Below are 20,606 nucleotides of genomic sequence, written 5' to 3'. Positions count from 1 at the left end.
GAAACGCTGCTCTGGGTGAAAAAAAGTGCTAGCAGGGAAATGTGTTAGCAAAAGAACAAGGAAAAGAAAGTTAATAAATCTCAAATTGGAAAAGAAAAATCTTAAAAAGAAAGACGTGAATAATGGCGTTCAGTCTTGGTTGGTGTCATTTCTCACAGACCAATTACCTACAGTCTGGGTGGACTAGAGAATAGAGATTAGCATCAGTCAAATCCCGTGGTTAAAGCGTTAACTAGAATGTCCATTCATTTCTCAAGAAGTGTGGCAGAGAGCAAAGGAGTGTACCTATCAGCTGTTCCTAAGAAAGTAAACACTCCCAACATGCACTGAGGCACAGGGAGTGGCTCAGGTTTCTTAACACTTCCCTGCTGTGGCGAAAAGGAGAAATAATTAACAGCTCCTGGGGCTCTAGCATCGCTGATCGCGTGGGGGGCACTGCAAGCGCCCAGCCTAGCCATGCTCTGGTAGGAGACAGGCGCCGCCCCTGCGCCCGCACGGGCCTCGGACCTCCCCTACAGGTGAGTGACTCGCGAAGTCCCAGCCCGGCAGAGACAGGGCACTGGTTTCCCTCTACCACAGTTCCTGACCCAGCAGAGAACAAACCGCGGAGCAAGTTCAGCCCAATAACGATGGTGAAAAGGCTCCTTCTGCTCACAGTGTGAATAACAGGTAAAAAATGAGGATGGGGAAAAAACTTTCTAATCCACTCCCTGGGGTCATGTTGAGGGCAAGTTATTAGAAAGCAGAATCCATAGGCAGCAAAGTTAAGTGTGTGTGTGTGTCATAGCAGCCTGAATCGCGCACATCCCTTTTCTTTTTGATTTTCTCAGAATATGCTTTCCTAACCAAGGTAAGCTTGTAGGGTGAGAGGGAGAGAGGGGAAAGAAGGGAGGGAAAGGGTGAGGGGAAGGGCTTGGAGGTAATGTGACCACAGGACCCCTCCACCCTTTAGTTCAATGAGCCCTTTACCTGTAATTGTGCCTGGCAAAAATCGTGCCTTATAAAGATACTAGACTTCTGGATGGCATCCTCCTTCCTCTGAGTATCCTTATGGCTGGAATATTGTGTTGAATCATCACACTGGAAAGATCTTAATTGAGGGTTCAGCTCAACTTTTGTTTCTGCAAAGTGACAGAAAGCATGCCCCCCACCAAAAAAAAAAAAAAAAAAATGAATTTTCAATATAAGCGCTCACCAAACAATGAAATAATAAACATAAATAATTAAATGGGAGTCCATGAGTTAAGGATATGAATTCTGAAGCAGGAGAGTGGTAGGTTCAAAGCTCAGCTTTGCCACTTATTAGTTTGCTCCATTGCAAGTTTCTTAAGCCCCAAACGTTTGTCTATAAAACAAGCATCATCAAAGGATCTGCCACATAAGGCTTTCTTTGATGGGAACTGAACACTCAGCAAGTGTTCTGTAAGTGATACCTACTGTTAGCATTAAGAATAAGATGCTCTGCCAAAGGGGTCATTCTCAGGGAGGGCAAGCTGAACTAGGGAGACCAGACAGTGTGTATTAGGATGCTGGAACTGAACTGGTTCCCAGAGAGTGGGTCCAGGACAGGCAAGCAGGTGACAGGTGTGCTAGGATCATCTCTCTGGGTAGCAACGAAATGACCTGGCTTCTTTCCATTTTTCAGATAGAGTATGTGGTGGCAAATTCAGACATATTTGCTGCTCAATCACTTTTCTTTTGAAAAATTCACATTTATATTAATCTGTTATTCCTAAAAAGAAAATAGAATTATAGAGTAAGAGAGTTACACACAATCTCATATTGTGGAATTCATGCCATTTGGGTTTTATAAAGGAGACTGCTTTTGAATAACTTTCATCAGTTTAGACCATATAATCCATGTCTTTATATTTCAGCACATATTGAATTGTTTGTACTGAAGCGATGTTTTTAATTTGTGTTGATGGACAAGAGACATGAAGGAATAATACTTGTATTTTGTCAGTCTCTACCTCTTAAGCTTAAATTACAGGAAAGTGGCTTTATTTTGTGAAGTTTCACTTAAAGGGCACTTTTGTCAATGTTGTTAGTTATTAATGTTACTAATTTTCTTGAGGGGACCAACTTAGTGCCTATGACTAGTAATTTCCATTGATGTCATTTTTATCTTGTTATTTTATTAAATAAAACAGTCAAAGAGTTTGCAATATACACTAACTTAGTATCATCAGTATTTTAATGGATTCTTTTTTCAAATTGCAGAGTTGAAATTCTTCAGTGTGCTTACAATTAGATATTGACTGGAGAACTGTGGATAGAATTCTAAACCCAACCTAACTGAAGTTTACTATGTTATTTCCCTCTGGGGTCTGATTGTGTTTAGTACAGTTTAGCTAAAAACTTATAAAGGAATCAAATTGAATTAGAATAAGTTAGGGCTCCATATTCACTAAACATTTTTCAAAGAGGAAATATACTTTTATGCTGAATTTACATATTGTTATACATCCTTAAACCAAGTTATTTGCCTTTATATTTATTAATAGACATATGTCTAAATAAAAAAGAGTAGCCCCAATTGAGATAAATTTATTTAACCATATTTGAAATTCATTTGAGATTAATCTATTTAACCATAACTAGGTGTAAGTCTTCCTAGTTAAAATCTGTCTAGATAGATAGATAGATAGATAGATAGATAGATAGAGACATAGATAACAACTTTATATCCATACATTAGAATATTGGGTTGAATTGACATTTATTCTACTATTTCTCACTTGTATAACATTTTATTATAAACTATTAAATGTTTTGGCCAGAGAGAGGGAGAAAGAGAGAAAAGAGTGACATAGAGAGACCCAGCAATGATTAAGAAAAAATTAACTTTTCCAGTTATATTCAAAATAGTGTAACACGTATGTAACAAGTCTTTTAAGCATGTAATTAAAAGTTCTATACCTGATTCTTGTTTTAATTTCCTAAAATAAGAAGCATCCTATACTTTTAACTGAAACAGAAACCCAGTGCTAACAGTCCATTTGCTTACATAGATTCATTGATTACAATGTAGGTGGGGAATTCACGGTTACTAGAGATACATGGGCTTCATATAAAAGCTTAGATTTTTAAAATATTCAAGTATAGGCCATTTGAAAATACAACCTCTGAGAAAGGAATTCTGAATGTTTTCCCTTTACACAACAGTTAGTTATTCTGTTGCAAAAATTAATTTGTATATTTAAAATGATCAGTTATAGTGATTTCATCACTTTCATAACGTAATCTCAACCACCAAACTTAACTAGTACCACTGCTTTCAGGAGTTGAACATGAAGTGTCTCCTATTTAAGTAATAAGGATGTTAACTTTAAGGAAAACTTCATCATCACCTAGAGCCTAGTAAAGGAGCTTAAGAGGAGAGAGTGTTGATTCTTTTGCAGCCAATATACAAACAGGAAAAATGAGTCGTGATCTTTGTGACGTCAACCTAAGAATTTCTACTGGGAAGCTCAGGTGAAGCAGAAAATCCTTGAGCTCCACCACACTGGTAATTCCAGAAGAAACTGTCGGCAGACTGAGCAGCGCCTCCCAGACCCAGTGGTGGCAAGATGCCTTAAGTGCCTTAATACAAATTTGCTTCTCCGACTGTTTCTGCTTTCTTTATCTCCCTGAGGGCACCTTGAGCAGAATAAAAATGCATGGCATTAGTACCATGTAAATATGCAATAGAATAGTAAAGGTTTGGCATTTCCAATTAGATTCCACTTGAACTGAGGGCAGTGGCATGCTCACATAGAAGTCTGTTTGATCCATGTTTTGCTTAGTCCTCTTTTAAATTCAATGATTATAATACATTATTTCTATCTCAAAACCAACAATCACTGACTGCAACCAATATAGCTTAATTAAGTGATAGTTTGTATATGCCAACTCTTGACTTTTACTGTCTCTGCAAATAAAGCACATTTTAAGAAAAAATTTGGAGCCAAATGTTTCCCAGAAACCATCACTCTGTTAACTCTTTTCCTTTTATTAGAGAACTAGATAGTAGATGGAATTATAGATGCTTTGTCTCATTTTCTTGAAGTGATGTAATTGCATATAACCCTGCTCTTCTCTACTCCAAGGTTGCAGGTCATAACTTTGGGAAAACAGCTTCATTTTGGAGATGAATACATAATTGTAACTTTCTATTGCTTCTTCAAGCTGAAACGATATTTTATTAAAAAGACTCTCCGTGTGTACAGCCCTTAATATATTCTTGTCTCATAATTGAAATACACACTTGCTATTCTAGTGTGATACTTTCTGTTCTTTTTTTAAGTAGCTTTTACTGGGGACGTGGGTGAAAGAGATGTAACATATATTCCTTGTCTATGATTTAGAAAGTACATACAAAATAAAAAAATAAATAATTATCACACATAATCTCTTAGCTCTTAATTTTACCATTAATATTATAATATACCTCTCTGTATGTTGGATGTATTCAATATTTTGTGTATGTTTTATCTATATGCCTGCATATATTCACTCACTTTAGAAGACACAAAAATGAAATAGCAATAATTCTGTCCTGAAGGACCTAGTAGTCAAATTAAGTAAAATAAAATATGGTTAGAGAGAGAGAGAGCAGTAAGTAATCAGAAAGCTACAGAAAATTTCCTGTGAAATTTCAGAAGCAAGAGAAATTGTCTTTGGCGGGGAAATACAGGGAAGTTAGCACCTGTATATAGATGATAGATAGATAGATAGATAGATGATAGATAGATAGATAGATAGATGTATATATATTAGTTCCTTGTAAAATCATTAGCGTTATGACACTTTGTGCACCTTGTGGCCTCAGAAATAAGAGGCTATAGATATAGATACAGGCTATATTTTCTGTACCTAGCACGGTAGCAGGTGCAGAGAAGGAACTCGTGAAATATTTGTTGAATTTACAAACGAGTGAAGCAAATTTTCCACTTTTAGACATGTAACCATTTAATTAACTCATGCTTGGATAACAGGAAGTTACTTTAAATGACTGACCCATTTGATTTAATTTGTACTAGAATTCACTTCCTGTCCTCTGGCCTCATTCTGGTCACAAGGCAACTGGTAAGTCCAGGCAAGCCCACCTCTAGGCAGGAATGCAGAGCAGGGGAGGTGAACCACGTTCCAGTGTTGCTGGAACGCTAATGCTGCCCAACACTGCCTCCTCAGGCTCCATCCAGATCTCATTGGCCTGTTCAGACCAATTCTACCTCTCCTAGTACTTATAGTGCTGTTGATTTCTCCAGGACTTAATTGCTGACCTATCTAATTCCCTGTTTCTCCAGCTTCATTGTTTCTGGACAAAATGAAAAAGCAAATGACCAAACTTATTAAATAATGATCTTATTTTACACACAATCTAAGTCAATAATCTCTGGCACCAGGGCCTACATAGATTTGTAACAACAATCTTCCTTCTCAAGTTGTAGTTTATTATGTTCTACCAAAATAACTGAACATCTCAAGTAAGACCTCCAGGCTTCTAGAACTGTAATATTTCTTTCTTCATAAATTCTCTCCCTCTTTGCTATTCATGACTTCTCTGGTATTCTCCTCTTAAGTCTTTGAGAAAGTTTGCTCAGATGCTTATATCTACCAAGTCTTTATAATTTAGAAGATTTTCACAAGGGCCCTAGCAGGTTTTAATTTGCTATGAATCATGGTGAATGGGAATGGGAAGATGAGGATGAAAAACTATTTGAATTCATAGATCTATGCCTCACTTCATTGTTTTTGTTTATTTGTTTTGCTTTTTTTTTTTTTTTTTGAGATGGAGTCTCGCTCTGTCACCCAGGCTGGAGTGCAGGGACACAATTGTGGCTTACTGCGACCTCCCTCTCCCAGGTTTAAGTGATTCTCGGGCCTCAGCCTCCCAAGTAGCTGGGATTACAAGTGTGTGCCACCACACCTGGCTAACTTTTGTATTTCACTTCACTGTTAATACTAACAATGGGACTTTTACCAAAGCATGTTCTTCCTTTCAGATATTTAAACTATTTGAATATTTTATTTACCCAATTTTTAGATCAGACATGAACAATATTATTTCCTACTCAAATATTATGTGCTGCCTATGAATGAAAATTTTATCCTGCTTTTATTTTCTTACATTAAATTATATTCAACTGTCTTCCTTCCTAAAGTCAGAGAATAATGTAAGAGGCTTGGAAATCCTTTCATCACATCTTCTGAAGTCTTCTGAAGCTGGCTATGAGTTACCTCAGCATAGATCACAAGTGTGTCACTATAACTACATTGCAATTATTTGCCCTCTTTAATGATACCTTTGATATTTCTTATGAATGCAAATAAAGAGTGAGCCAGTTGGAAAGCCACTGCAATGATTTTTCAGTCCATCACTGCCAATTTTCACTTTGTGATTATAAGAAGCTGCTATCAGTGGTTCTTCAGTTCCAAATATCCCCAGTGTCTTGTGAGGGAAGCAAGCTGTCTGGTTCTTAGATGGCCTTCTTGCTATGCTCTGACATGGTGGAAGGGTCCAGGTAGCTTGTGGGGTCTCTTTTATAAGGGCACTAATCACATTCATGAAGTCTCCACTATCATGACCTAATCACCTCCTAAAGTCCTCACCTGTTAATACTATTGCATTGGGGATTAAGTTTCAACATGTAGGTTTTGTGGGGACACAAACATTCAGACCACAACAGAGGGAGGCCCTCTAGTAGGTTGACACAATAATCCAGGAAAAAGATGACGGTGGCTTGGCTTAGGGTAGTAGCAGTGGAAATCAAAGCGTTTGAATTTGGATTATGTTAGTGGTACAGTGAATAGGACTTACTTTTGGATTGAATTCGGCTTATGATGAAAGAGGGAAAAAATGAGACTAAATATTAGTTTTGATGCCTAGATGGGAAAGAATTGTGGAGGATGAAATTTTAGAGCATGGGAGAAAGTCAGTGGTTCTTTTCCAGCCATGTAGATATTGAGATGCCTGGTACACATCTAAGTAGAGATTAGGTAGGTGGTGACATGCGTCTGGAGCTCAGCAGAGATTATGGGATGGAGACGGATTTGATTACCTGGAAGAATATATAGATAGAGAAGAAAGGATGGCTGAGAATGGACACTCAAACAAGCCAGTATTTAGTGATCATACAAAGGAGGAGTCAGCAAAGGAGACTAGTGTTGAGGCCTGTGAGATAGCAGGAAAATAGAGTGAGGTGATTGTTATTCGTGGTTTGTCTCAAAAGCATCAAGAAGAAAGTGTTTTAAAAGGTAGGAAAATCAATCTTGTCAAATGTTGCTAAGAGGTGGAGAAATAAGGAGAGAAGTGAACTCTTTGGCAAGGTACAGGCTCTTGGAACATGGGTGGAGAGGTGGAGGTACGGCAAAATTAAAGGAATATATGATAAATAATCTGGATCCAGGAGGAAGAAGGAAGTGTTTGGGCCCCAGGGTCATCACTGGGGGATCTCACTAGGGGACATTAATAACCCTTTTGGTGGCTTATTAGAATGACAAAATTCAAGGGCAAAACTCAAGTTTGAGAAGCTGGAGTAACCTGTGTAACCTGTATAACCAAATTGCCCAGACCAAATCCTGTGAATGAGTAACTGGGATTCACTGGGCTCATGGAGCATGTTGTGTCTGTGTCCCCAAGGCAGCATAAAATGCCCATGTGGCTTCTGATGTATAGAATTACTTTGCCTGGTGACTAAGCTTCTGTCTCTCTTGCATGAGTCCTCCAGGTGTCCTGCATGAGACCTGCCAATGATGTGCTATCAGAGGATGCCATTTCTAACTAGAGAAGCACCATTCTTTGAGCAAGAAGATAGCAATAGAAAAGAAAGTAAGGTATAAGTCAATAATGACAATACAAGGTAGAAAGCAGAATGATGACAACAGTGTGGATTCAAAGGCCATGGGGAGACTTAAAGATGCCCCACTGGGGACTAAAAGGGACCAGATATCTGGACCTGCAGTGAGGAGGGCCCTCTGCTGCCAGGGGAATTGGTGAGAAGAGACTCAATGACATGAAATTTCATTAGGTTACAAGGCCTGGTGTTGAAGAAATGTTTCCATTTGGAGCTTGGAAAGGTAGGTTTGAGTGGAATTGAAGAAAGCCTGAAAGTCAGGTTAAGGGACTTGGGCTGTATTTATTAAGAAAGATACCAGGATGGTTTGTGACCAAATAGATGATGGGATGATCAGAATGATAAAAGCCTAAAATGAGACTCCAGCCAAGCATTCACACTGAAAACTGTAACAACGTACCTAGTGAGTTTAACAACATGCTATAAAGAAAAATATGCATCAGAGGTTTTATGAGAATAGAAGAATAGCTTTCCTGTTTTCTTTTTTTTTCCTGGTATTCTGAAGAGTTAGGACATATAATTTCCTAATTTTTATTCATCTTACCCAACCCAAATAACCTGATTTGAAAGGAAAAGGAGGAAATCCACCCCCCTATACGCAAACTTTAAAAAAAAAAAAAGAAAGAAAACTGAACTCTCTTGTCCATCTTTTTATTCTGGCTCTATCCCCTAAAATCTTATAGGCTTGGAGCCATGATAACTGAATATTCAATTTTTGCAAAATGGAATTACCAGAAAATATTATACTTTACATCTCTGGTCACACCCTAATGCCATTTATATGAACATATAAAGGAAGAGATTATTCACATCTGACCACAGTTTCCAGAGTTTGAAGGAGACTTGAAAAATATTACATCATACCTAATCAACTTTCAAGTCAGAGCTTGATTTTAGCTGCCTAGAATTGCAGTTGTGTTCTTCTGACTGGGGCAAGGTTCAGCCAGTTTGGGTGAGTTATTGCAATAGAAGGAATATGATCCCTTATACAGAATTATATAAATCAATAGTCATATTTATTTTGCTAGAAATATATCTAAAACAGACTTACCAAATTGTTCAATCCATCCTTGTCTGGAGTTACCGTTTCTGTAGTTTTTCATTTGCATAATACATTTTTCTGTATTTTTGCTCACACATGACATACTACTTAAAAACTTTCTAAAACCTTCTTATACTCCAGAGACGTAACAAAACACTCAACTTAAATCAGAAACTAAGTTATGAATGCATTATAGGAATAAATCATTAAGATTATTCTCATGTTTAGGATATCCTCAGACCATCTTGAAAAGGAGGAAAAGATGACTATGATGGCTCACCAGTACCCCTCTTGGATCTTCATTAATGAGAAGACATTCATAACCAGGTAACCACACACCTTATATTATACATTGTCCTACTCACCAATCATTTGTGGGATATACCATTCAAAGTTTTCTAAGCATGATGTATGATCAACAAGATCAATAATATGAATCATCAGTAGAGATACTAGATAAGAAGTCGAAAAAGTTTGTTCCTAAAGACTCTCAAATTTACTCTCTCATGGAACAATCACTAATATTTTGTTTAACAGTGGTTTTTACTTTATTAAAAGCAACATTTCTGTTTTAATAGTTGAGATAATACTGAAGAGCAGCATTAGGTGAAATATCTAAGGCTTCTCATAAATGAGAGTTCTAAAGAATTAACCCCAGGGCCAAAAACATTATGTCCTGTCCTAACCTCTCCCTCCCTTGCTCCTCATTACACTCGATTTTTACTGGTTCCCTCTTGACATTAGATTATGCACTATATGGCCGACATCCACAACTTTTCTTGTACACAGCAAACAGTATCTCATATTGCTTTGGGAACACTAGAGTAGGGGCTTAAAAGCTATAAGAGTAGAGACGAAAACTGAAACTGGCCAAGCTACAGCAAAGGCTGGGGACTGAAGGGAGATGAAATCATGAAAAAACAAGTGGTACTGAAACATGACCCAAATCTTATGGGGGGTGTGGAAAAAGGAATAAAGCCAAATAAATGATAGAGAGAAGGGGAAGTGAATGATGCAGGGTTGGGCAGTAGGAAAGTGAAGGAAACAAATATGATCAAATATGGAAATAAAGCCACAGCTGAAAGATAAGGATGAACTATAAGCAGTGGGAAAAAGACATGATGCAAAGGATAAAGCATCCACTGACTTATTCCTCAAACACTTATTGATTTGTCACTGTGAGCAGGTGTTTTTTTGGACCTCGAGTATTCAGTAATGAACCAAACAAAACCCTTACTCTCATGGGGTTACATCATAAAGTTGGGATATAATCAATACGTAAGATAAATGCTGACGAAATGGAGTAAAGAGTGCTGGAGATAGAGAGCGGAAAGGGTTCTGATAGCATATAAACTAGTTCCTTCCTGAGTGAGCAGGAAGCATTGGAGGAAAAGCCTGCAGAAAAGGAGAAAGCAAGCCATGCAGGTTTCACAGGTATTCCAGGCAAGGGGAACGGCAACTCCACAGCCCTAAGGCAGATGCATATTTGTAAGGGTCAGGGAGGACAGTGTGGGGAAATGGAAGTAGAAAGACAGCAGGAGAAGATGAAGCCAAATGGGCCCAGAACATGTAGGGTTTGAAAGGCCATTATGAGGCTTGATCTTTCCCACTAAATAAGATGAGAAGCTGTGGAAGGATATTGAGCACATGAGTGGCAATATCAGTCTAGCTGCTGTGTGAAGAACAGAGTAGAGAGGGGACAAGAGTGGAAACAGAGAAGTTACCAAGGAGCTGACAGTCCAGGGTGGAGATGAAGGTGGCTTGAATGAAGGTGGCAGCAGTAGAGGTAGAAAACAATGGTGAGATTCTGGATATATTTTGAAGACCAACACAATAGGATTTCCAGAAGGGTTAGACATGGGGTATGAGAGAAGGAGAATAACCAAGGATAATTCTAAAAATTTTGATCTAGAAAAATGGAGTTAACATTTTCTGAAATCATGAGGAGAAGCAGGAGCTACAGGAGGTGCAGATTTGCAGCTGAGGATCCGGAATTCAGTCCTGGACACATTACATTTGAGATTGAATAAGAAGCACTTCTTAAAAATGAGGTCCATGGACCACCTGCTTCTGAATCAGATGACTGTTCACCGTATAGACCCTGGGCTTCACCCCAGAACTATTCATGTGATTCTGATGCATACTGAAGTCTTGAGAACAAATTCTCACAGTAGGAAAGGATTAAAGTTCTGAGAACTTCTGACCTCCTAACATAAACAAAATTCCTGGAGCTGGGGGAAATCTCTGCCAGGCTGTCACCAGAAATTATAACAATGCCACTGACCAACTATGATATCTAGCATACCACGAATCCGGCAAACATCCCTGCTCATTTATTCACTTGGCAAGTCGTTTTTTAGCTCCCTCTCTTTACTAGGTATTGTCACGGTAAACAAGATGAAAATTAGCAATTTATTGAGGTATTTTTATTTTCCTGCACAGAACTACATGAAAAGAATGGAAATTAATAGTTAAGCAGAATCTTCATAATCAAAATTTTGGTTTCAGCAAATTTCATGAGGATTACATATGATCAGTAAAATAAGAGGTCCTGATATTAATAATAGCATAGTAGGCAACAAAACGTTTATATCCCGCTACTGGATGAGAATTCTCTGAGTCTAGAAACTTCCTTGTTCAAAGGGTATTGGCACAGGTTAGCTTTGTGCTGAAATGACTAAGCTTCCAGTTGCTGTTTTATTGCCCGGAGTCATCATTGCACACTGCTTCACATAGTGAGCTGCGTGGAAAAAAATAAAAACAAAAGTTTTTAATGGTTACTTTCAAAGTATTTTCACTTTAGGTCATAGGCTGAAATCTGGGCACTTTAGAGGTGAATAAATGCTAACCATGTATTAAAAAAAAAAGACAAATTAATGGAGAAGTTTAAATCCAGTTTTAGAATGCCGATCAGATTTCACTCTCAGAACTTATCAGACATTTTCTGCTACTTAGTAACCTAACATAAACTTTGCAGCCTATGCCTCTTCTAAGGGCAGCTCAAAAGGCACGTGTACAATCCTGTCCTTAGTAAATAAGTTTAATTAGCGTGATGTAATAAATTTTAGCAGAAAGTGCATTATTCCAAACAGTTTCTTTTTCCAAGTATGTTGGCCAGCAATCTTTGTTGAAACAAAGGAACCAGCCACCTGCACTTCTAAGCACAAATTAAGCACAAAGAGCCAGTGTTCCAGAGGCTGCCTTCTACCTGGCCAGTACAGACAGAAGGCAATGTTTGCCCAGGTTTCATACACAGGGTCTTCTCCTGATCAAAGGAATAGGAGCAAATACTGCGTGCCCCTGTGAGTCTGAAGGTAAGTTTCTAAGAGGAGGGCATCTTTCTCCTGAAGAATGCTGAATACCTGTCTTTAATTAAAGTATAAGAGAGCCTGTTCTGATGTATTTGTATAAAAAGTTAGAATTTTAAAACAAGCCAGAGACAGAAGATTTTAACTGCATATTTAGGAGGATCTACTTTAAAAAATAGAATTTTTGTCCACATGGGGATTGTTTTCAAAAATTCACATTATTCATGTTTGATGATCCAGTGAAATGAAAAGAAATTATTATGAGAAACTGGGTATCACATCTGTTATTTTGTCACAAAAAGGTCAATAACGTCATCATGAGATATGTGAAAGAAGAACATTTATTAGTTTTTTATATTTTATATTTTTCAATAAGCATATATTGTCAACAGTCATTGAGCATATCAATATGACTTAATAATCTGTTATTCCTAGTAAAATTTATCTACTTTGCAGTTACCTATTTTATCAGTTAAGGAGGTTTAAAAACAATGAGATCATTTGTCTGCCCAAGATAATCTAAAAATGTTCTCATCGAAAATCCAGTGATTTTCTATGAGACTCCAGAAATTCAGACTCCAGAAATATATTACATGTATGGAATTTATTTCAATTTCTGGATGTGTGAATTTTCTATACTGTATTCCCTACACAAATAACTTTTGAGAGCATACCATAAGCAAGGAGGAGGAGGAAGAGGGGAGGGGAGGGGGGAGAGGGGAGGGGAGGGGAGGGGAGGGGATGGAGGAGAGGAGAGGAGAGGAGGAAGAGCAGAGAGGAGGGGAGGGGAGGAGATGGAGGAGAGGAGAGGAGAGGAGAGGAGGAAGAGCAGAGAGGAGGGGAGGGGAGGGGATGGAGGAGAGGACAGGAAAGGAAGAAGAGTAGAGAGGAGGGGTGGGGAGGGGAGGGGAGAGGAGAGGGGAGGGGACAGGAGAGGGTAGGGGAGGACAGGGGAGGAGAGGAGAGGAGAGGAGAGGAGAGGAGAGGAGAGGAGAGGAGAGGAGAGGAGAGGAGAGGAGAGGAAGTAGCTGTCCTACTCTTGTGGAGCTTGCAATCTGAAGCTGTAGCTCAAACCTGAGCCTTTATCAGAACCACCTGGAGGGTTCTTTAAAAGAAAGATTGCTAGGCTCCATCCCCAGAATTTCTGATTCAGGAGTTCTAGGGTGTGGTGAATATTTGCATGTCTAAGTTCCCAGGTGGTACAGATGCTGCTGGTCTGAGGATCACACTTTGAGATCCACATAGGTCTAAAGGCCTGAAACAAACTGACATGTATTCTGAGGGAAGGAACCCAGTTCTATGAAAGAACAAAGCCCTAGTTTAAACAAGAGTTCCAAGAAGGCTTCCCTAGAAACAATGTTTGTACAGAGATCTGACTAAAAGGGAGCTATCAAAGTTCAGGGGAGTGGGTGGGAGAGCCTTTCTGACACAGGAAATCTGCCAGAAATCCTTACAGCCATACAGCAAAGAGTTCCAACAAGTGAAAGGTGTCCAGGGTGCTGGGGTGCAGGACACAGGGAAAATGTCTCTTGAAAGGAGGCTGAAGAGGAAGGCAGGAGAGAGACCAAACAGGACTTAACCTGCCATAAGGATGTGGGGGTTTTATCCCAAAAGCAATGGAAAGACATTTAAGACATTTAAAGATGTTAACAAAGCAGATGATATGATCAGATACATTCTACATACTCTGGATTTAGTCTGGAGAATGTTTGGAGGATCCCCTGAATAGCAGCAAGGAGTTTGCTTATTATTTTCTTGTTGAATGTAAAGATAACCAGTGGTGAAAGTCATGGCAGCATTACCGAAGAACAAAGTCAGAGCCATTGAGTGTAAGAGCCTGTGTGTCAGGAAGGCTCCCATTTTCAGGCTCGTGCTCATGTTGATGGCCCTGGGAATCACTGGCTCCCTGTTGTGTTTCAAACCCTCTAGTAACAATCCCAAATGTCCAGGGGGCTGAAAGGCATATTGCTACAATAAATGAAATACTTAATTAAATAGGATAGTTTCTCCCTCCCAAGGGAGCAAGGGGCATCAGAGTGTGAAGTCAAAGTACTCATTCTCAATAAGCACAGAAGTCCCTATCTGTTCATACACAAAGGGTGTAATTTTACGGCAAGTTTCCATATGCTCCCATAATGGTTGCTGTTGAGTGGCACACCTGTGTTTACTTTTCAACTGGCTTTAAAAAAACTATAAGGCTTGTCTCAGAAAAACAGGAAATGAAAGGCTAAACCACAGACAAATGAGAAGCAAGACCCAAATATGAGCTAAGTCCCAGCCTAATTGCTCCATTCCCTCATCTCTATCTTGCGTGATGCTGAGGTTTGGGATATGGATGAACCCATCATCCCAGTAGTGGGCACAGTACCCAATAGATAGCTCTTCAGCCCTTGCCCCCTTCCCTCTCTCTTGCATCTAGTGGTCCCCAGTGCCCATTGTTCCCATCTTTGTGTCCATGTGTACCCAGTGTTAAACTCTCACTTATAAGTGAGAACATGCAATATTTGATTTTCTGTTTCTCCATTAGTTTACTTAGGATAATCGCCTCCGGCTGCATCCATATTGCTGCAAAGGACATGATTTTGCTCTTGTTTATGGCTGCAGAGTATTCCATGGTGTCTATGTACCACATTGTCTTTATCCAGTCCAGCACAGATGGGCACCTGGGTTGATTCCATGTCTTTGCTATTGTGAATAGTGTTGTGATAAACACAGGGGTGTGTATGTCTTTTTGGTAGAATGTTTTATTTTCCTTTGGGTCCATATCCAGTAAAGGGATTGTTGGGTTGAAAGGTAGTTCAACTTTTAGATTTTTGAGAAATCTCCAAACTGCTTTCCACGGTGACTGGACTAATTTACATTCCCACCAACAGTGAATAAGTGGCCAAAAGACATGGGCAGACACTTCTCAAAAGAAGACATACAAGCAGCCAACAAACATGAAAAAATGCTCATTGTCACTAATCAGAGAAATGCAAGTCAAAACCACAGTGAGACACCATCTCACAGCAGACAGAATGGCTTTTATAAAAAAGTTAAAAAATAACATATGTTGGCAGGGCTGCAGAAAAAAGGGAAAACTCCTCAGGTATTTGAAGTTGGAAGAGTGAGACGGAATTCAGAGCTTTCTGATCATTTAGGATTTGCATTTTTACTTCAATCAAGATAGACTACTTCACAAATTTCTCAGTTTCCAGACTTTGGAACTCAGTCCCTTCATTTGCAAAGGAAATGTGAATAACCTACTTTCCTAGCTGAGGAGGGTCTCTATGCAAAGATTGAAAAGCATTCTTTCTTCATCATTTGAACCAGGAGATGAACCAAAAGCCAAAAGACATGAAGCCATGGCTGTTTATGAAAGAGGAGCCAAAATTTGTAATTTTAATTCCAGGATTCAAATGGACAGGAATAAAGGATGAAATGAGTTTGGAGAATTCTGCTTCTATTACAGACATCATTAATATGGAATGATGATTTGTCTTGGCAAATGGCTTGATGACAAGGCTTTATTCAGTTCTCTTCTGTGTCCTCATATTTCCTGATTCCATCTTTCCAAAAACATACAAGAGTGTATATTACATTTTTATGAACCTAAAAAATATCATGAAAGTATCACCCATTTCTTATATAGAATTTATAGGCTGGGCATGGTGGCTCACACCTGTAATCCCAGCACTTTGGGAGGCCGAGGCAGGGGGATCACCTGAGGTCAGGAGTTTGAGACCAGCCTGGCCAACATGGTGAAACCCCATCTCTACTGAAAATACGAAAATTAGCCTGGCCTGGTGGCAGCTGCCTGTAATCCCAGCTACTCAGGAGGCTGAGGCAAGAGAATCACTTGAACCCGGGAGGTAGAGGTTGCAATGAGATGAGATCACACCATTGCACTCCAGCCTGGGCAATAAGAGCGAAACTCAGTCTCAAAAAAACAAAAAAAAAAAAAAAGAAAGAAAAGAATTTATAAGGTGTATAGAATTACAACATAGGAAATAAAAATCACAACCGTAATTCCCAGCAAATAATCAATTTGTTACCTTTACATATTTAATGTAATGTTGAATATGTTTAACTTTAATATTTCATAGTTATTTTACAAAAATATAAAGTTCTAAATTCAGCTTTTTGAACCTGACATAAGAAATTGTTAAATAGCCTCACTGCTAAAATTTAATATCGTGAACAAAATCAATGGGAAAAAGAAAACCTGTGCAAGAGAACTAATTAGCACTATCCTTTTCTGCCTCAGTTTTTCACCTGCTGAAGTCTGTTTCAAATATTCTTGGTTCCTAATCTTAAACGTGGCAACACACACAGTGGAATGGTTTTTTGTTTTTTGTTTTTTGTTTTTGGTTTTTTTTTTTGAGACGGAGTCTCACCGTCGCTCAGGCTGGAGTGCAGTGGCGTGATCTCCGCTCACTGCAACCTCCACCTCCCGGCTTCACACCATTCTTCTGCCCAGCCTCCCGAGTAGCTGGAACTACAGGTGCCTGCCACCATACCCGGCTACTTTTTTCTATTTTTTAGTAGAGACGGGGTTTCACCGTGTTAGGCAGGATGGTCTCAATCTCCTGACCTCGTGATCCGCCCACCTCGGCCCCCCAAAGTGCTGGGATGGAATGTTGTTCTTAACGTTGTTGTCACTGAGCAGCTCAGTGGCTGCCTAATTGGAACCATGAACATTTTTCAGCAAGTCTCCAAGAAGCAGAAGTAACACAAACTCAGGAAGCACAGCCAGGGGCTAAATATGCCTTTGGCAGCTTCGTTGAGTGTATTTTCCCCTGAGGTTCATTTGTATCACACGGAAGTCTTTCAAGTTTGTGTAGTGTGACGGCATATGACAATATTTATGCTTTGTCCTTAGTGGGTTCAAACTGTAAGAATCACTTTGTAAAGACCAGGACACGGTTCTTTGCCTTTTAGGGAAGGACTAGGATAGCCACTTAATTATACTGTAAGTCATTATTAAAACAAGAGAAAAAAATCTCTTAGTACAACTAATATTTGACATCCACTCTATCTATGGATATGAGACATAATTCACTTCCACCCATAATCCTGTCCCACATTCATGTACATTACAGTTTTATAAAATTAAATAAAAAGTTTCTTCCAGCCAGCCAAATACCTGATAAGATTGAGGAACTCACTTCATGCTAAGTACATTATTCATGGCAAACGTCAGAATGCGGTTAATTCCCATCGGCTGAGCAGCTGCAATTCAGGCCACAAAGTACAAAGTACACCAGAGCATTTTACAGTAAACTCTGGGTCCACTATTACTCATTAAAACCAAGCTGGAGCCTTAAAGGAACAGGACTCTGGGATCCCCTCAGCATCCCTCCCCCTGGTCTGCCCCCCACCAAGGTCAGTCTCTCCCTCGCTAGCTTTCTTCCAGGACCATGATGAAGAATCCTGGGTATTCATCAGCTTATACCAGGATTCTCTCTCCACACTGCTTGTAGCAGGGTGCCAACTTCTATCCTGGAGAAACTTATAATTTACATGTTCATTTAGCTAGAAGTCCAGTTTATATGGAAGTTTGGTTTTCTTCAGTTTAGTGAAAACACCGTCCTTATTATATAGTGTTTGATGATGTTTAAAAACACCCTTGTTACATATTGTGATACAGTGTTTCATGTTCTAAGCCTTTTCCTAGAAAATCAATTTTTTGTGTCTCACATATAAAAGTGTGAGAAACTTGTGTCTATTTCTTTTTCTTTCTTTCTTTTTTTAAGACGGAAACTTGCTCTGTCGCCCAGGCTGGAGTGCAGTGGCGCGATCTCGCTCACTGCAAGCTCCGCCTCCCGGGTTCATGCCATTCTCCTGCCTCAGCCTCCTGAGTAGCTGGGACTACAGGCGCCCGCCACCGCGCCCGGCTAATTTTTTTGTATTTTTAGTAGAGACGGGGTTTCACCGTGTTATCCAGGATGGTCTCTATCTCCTGACCTCGTGATCCGCCCATCTTGGCCTTCCAAAGTACTGGGATTACAGGCGTGAGCCACCGCGCCCGGCCGAAACTTGTGTCTATTTCTTGAGCGTGCCTTGGACATCACAGACTTATAAACTTGAAAACTGGACATAGAATCCATTTCTTATCACCCATTTTAAAGTATTTTAAGGGCCATCAAACAGTTTATGCTAAGCAGTCTGATCATGTTGGAAGGTGAACTTTTATGGGTTTAAGGGGGAAAGGTGCACAAATTCTTTTTGAGGGGGTCCACATGTAACACTTAGGTGAACCCTAAAAAAACTCTGTTAAAATTACCACTGACAGGCCACAGTGTATATTAAATCAGGGCTCCTCTTATTGACTAAGGACTGCCCAGATAACACTTTAGTGATTGCTTTTGGGTCTTCTAAACCATACAATGCATGTAATTATTATAGGTCCCTTCTGGACTTTAGAACTTTCTATAGACATGGCACATTTGTTCACCTTTCCGTGGAACATCAGCCTCATTTCTGCACCTCTACCACTCTAGTGTTGCAGTGGTCTCACTCATCTTGCTGCCTCTATCTTGTCTCGTACTGAAATCTATCTTCGACATTCTACTTAGTGATCCTTAGTATCATCATGTCTTTCCCCTGCCTAGAATCTTCAATAGCTGCCCATTGCCTGTGAAGTGAATTCCAAGTTTCTTAAAATGGTTCACGGGGCTCATTCATTGCTCAGCATTCCCCGTTTTACATATTGTATTCTTGGAATCCCAACTCTTGAGTTTTTTCTGCGAACTATAGAAATAGCTACATGTCCCTTTTCATGTTATTTCTTTGCCAGGTAAACTCTTTACACTCTTCTTTTCCTGTTTAATTCTCACCAACCAAGGTTCACCGTAGGCAACATCTATTCCTTAAAGCTCTCGCCCACCCTCCCAGCATGACTGCGGCCTCTTGACTGTGCTCACACAGCAACTGTATCATGTTGAATAAATGACCTTCTGTGGGATGGTGTAATGTGGATAGACACAGATGATCAACTTAACAGTAATTCTTCACCATGTTGTTCCCCTAATGCCAAGTTAAATTAGAATGTTACAGACATACATTTTATTTTCAAGGTTATATTAGACATATTGTTTCATCAGGTACATAAACTAATCATCTCCAAAAGTTTCTCTGGTAAGGTGTACACATGATTAAAAGAAATGTTTGGACAGCATTCACCATTGCTATAATTTGTTCAGGCAACTTCTGAATTTTCTTTTCTAATTCCTTGCTTTGTATTGCACCACTAATTTACCTAATTTTACTCCAATACTTTAGTTTACTGAGCTCTAATCTTCAACACTCCAAAATCCTTCAAAGTCCAATTAATAATCAAAAAGATTCTACTCATGGTGAGAAAAATACGGAAGACTTCTATGGTATCCAGCTACCCTATGTTACACAGTGGATTACAGATTGGAAGACTTTCTCTGCGAAGAGCCAGATTAGAAATGTTTCAGGCTCTGTAGGTCATATGGTTTCTGTTACAACTACTCATCTCTGCAGTTATAACAGAAAAACAGCCATAGACAATGAGCAGACAAATTAGTGTGGTGATATTCCAATACAACTTTGTTTACAAAAACAGGCAGCCTGGGACCACCGTCTGCCAACTTCTTATGTCATTTGGAGACTTATTTCAGTTGAGGATTTAGTCAGGCTCTATTCAGGTTCAGAAACATTTTCCAACTGCACATGATCCTGAACTAAACACTTTAGAGGCCGCTCATACTCTACTATATAATGTACTTTTATCAGAAGCAGAAGCTGAGGGAATAAGATTAGGTAAAGCTCCATTTGCTTTCATAACAACTCTCACAGCTCAGCATATCAGGAGTTGCATCTCAAGTGTCCTTGAAATTTCTTTACAGTAAAATTTCTTTATGGTGAAATTTCTTAACAGTGTTCTGGCACTAAACAATGAGTGCTGTAAATCATGTTCATGTTCTCGGCCAGTAGTATAATTTTTAGGAAATATCCTATGACAATGAACCCAGGAGAACAAAATCAGAGTGACCAATGATATTTAGAAGAGACATGTTCATTAACATTAAAAATTGAAAGTAATCCATTTGGGAAATGGACCGACAGTATGGAGGACTTCTGGAGAATCTTTTTTATGGCAGTCGTGTAGAGTGTCTTGATCCTTGGAAATGTACACCTTGAAAATTACAGGTGAGAAAAAGCCAATGGCAACATACATGCTTACGTGATTTCAAACATGTAACAGTCAGTATATGTAAATTCTGTCATTCAATATTCAGTATTTATTGAAGAAGAGCCTACTGTGAGCAAGTTTCTGCTCTGAGAACCAGGAACACAGGAGTGAATAAAGTGGACCAAACTCCTTGCCCTCTCATTTTCTTATGAGACAGAGACAGATATTGAGGATCAAAGGGATTTTAGCAATTGAAATACTTGGAATTTTAA

General features: G+C 39.2%; 1 protein-coding gene across 2 annotated transcripts in view; it reads left to right on the top strand.

Moving 5' to 3' along the window:
• Positions 1-544: 544 nt before the first annotated feature.
• RASSF6 (Ras association domain family member 6) overlaps positions 545-20,606 on the top strand; it is a 44,829-nt gene continuing 24,767 nt past the window's right edge. Inside the window, exons 1-2 of one of the 2 annotated variants that reach the window (XM_004088995.3) lie at positions 545-669; positions 9,112-9,210. In XM_004088995.3, coding sequence (XP_004089043.1) covers positions 9,146-9,210 — 65 coding nt within the window. In that variant the 5' untranslated portion in view covers positions 545-669; positions 9,112-9,145. The remainder of the gene's footprint in view (positions 670-9,111; positions 9,211-20,606) is intronic. The other variant, XM_003265734.4, reaches the window with a different exon arrangement.

This window comes from Nomascus leucogenys, chromosome 9 (genome assembly GCF_006542625.1).
Source record: "Nomascus leucogenys isolate Asia chromosome 9, Asia_NLE_v1, whole genome shotgun sequence".
Lineage (NCBI taxonomy): Eukaryota > Metazoa > Chordata > Mammalia > Primates > Hylobatidae > Nomascus > Nomascus leucogenys.
The sequence above is the reverse complement of the archived record's forward strand: the minus strand, read 5'-3'. Positions and strand labels throughout refer to the sequence as shown.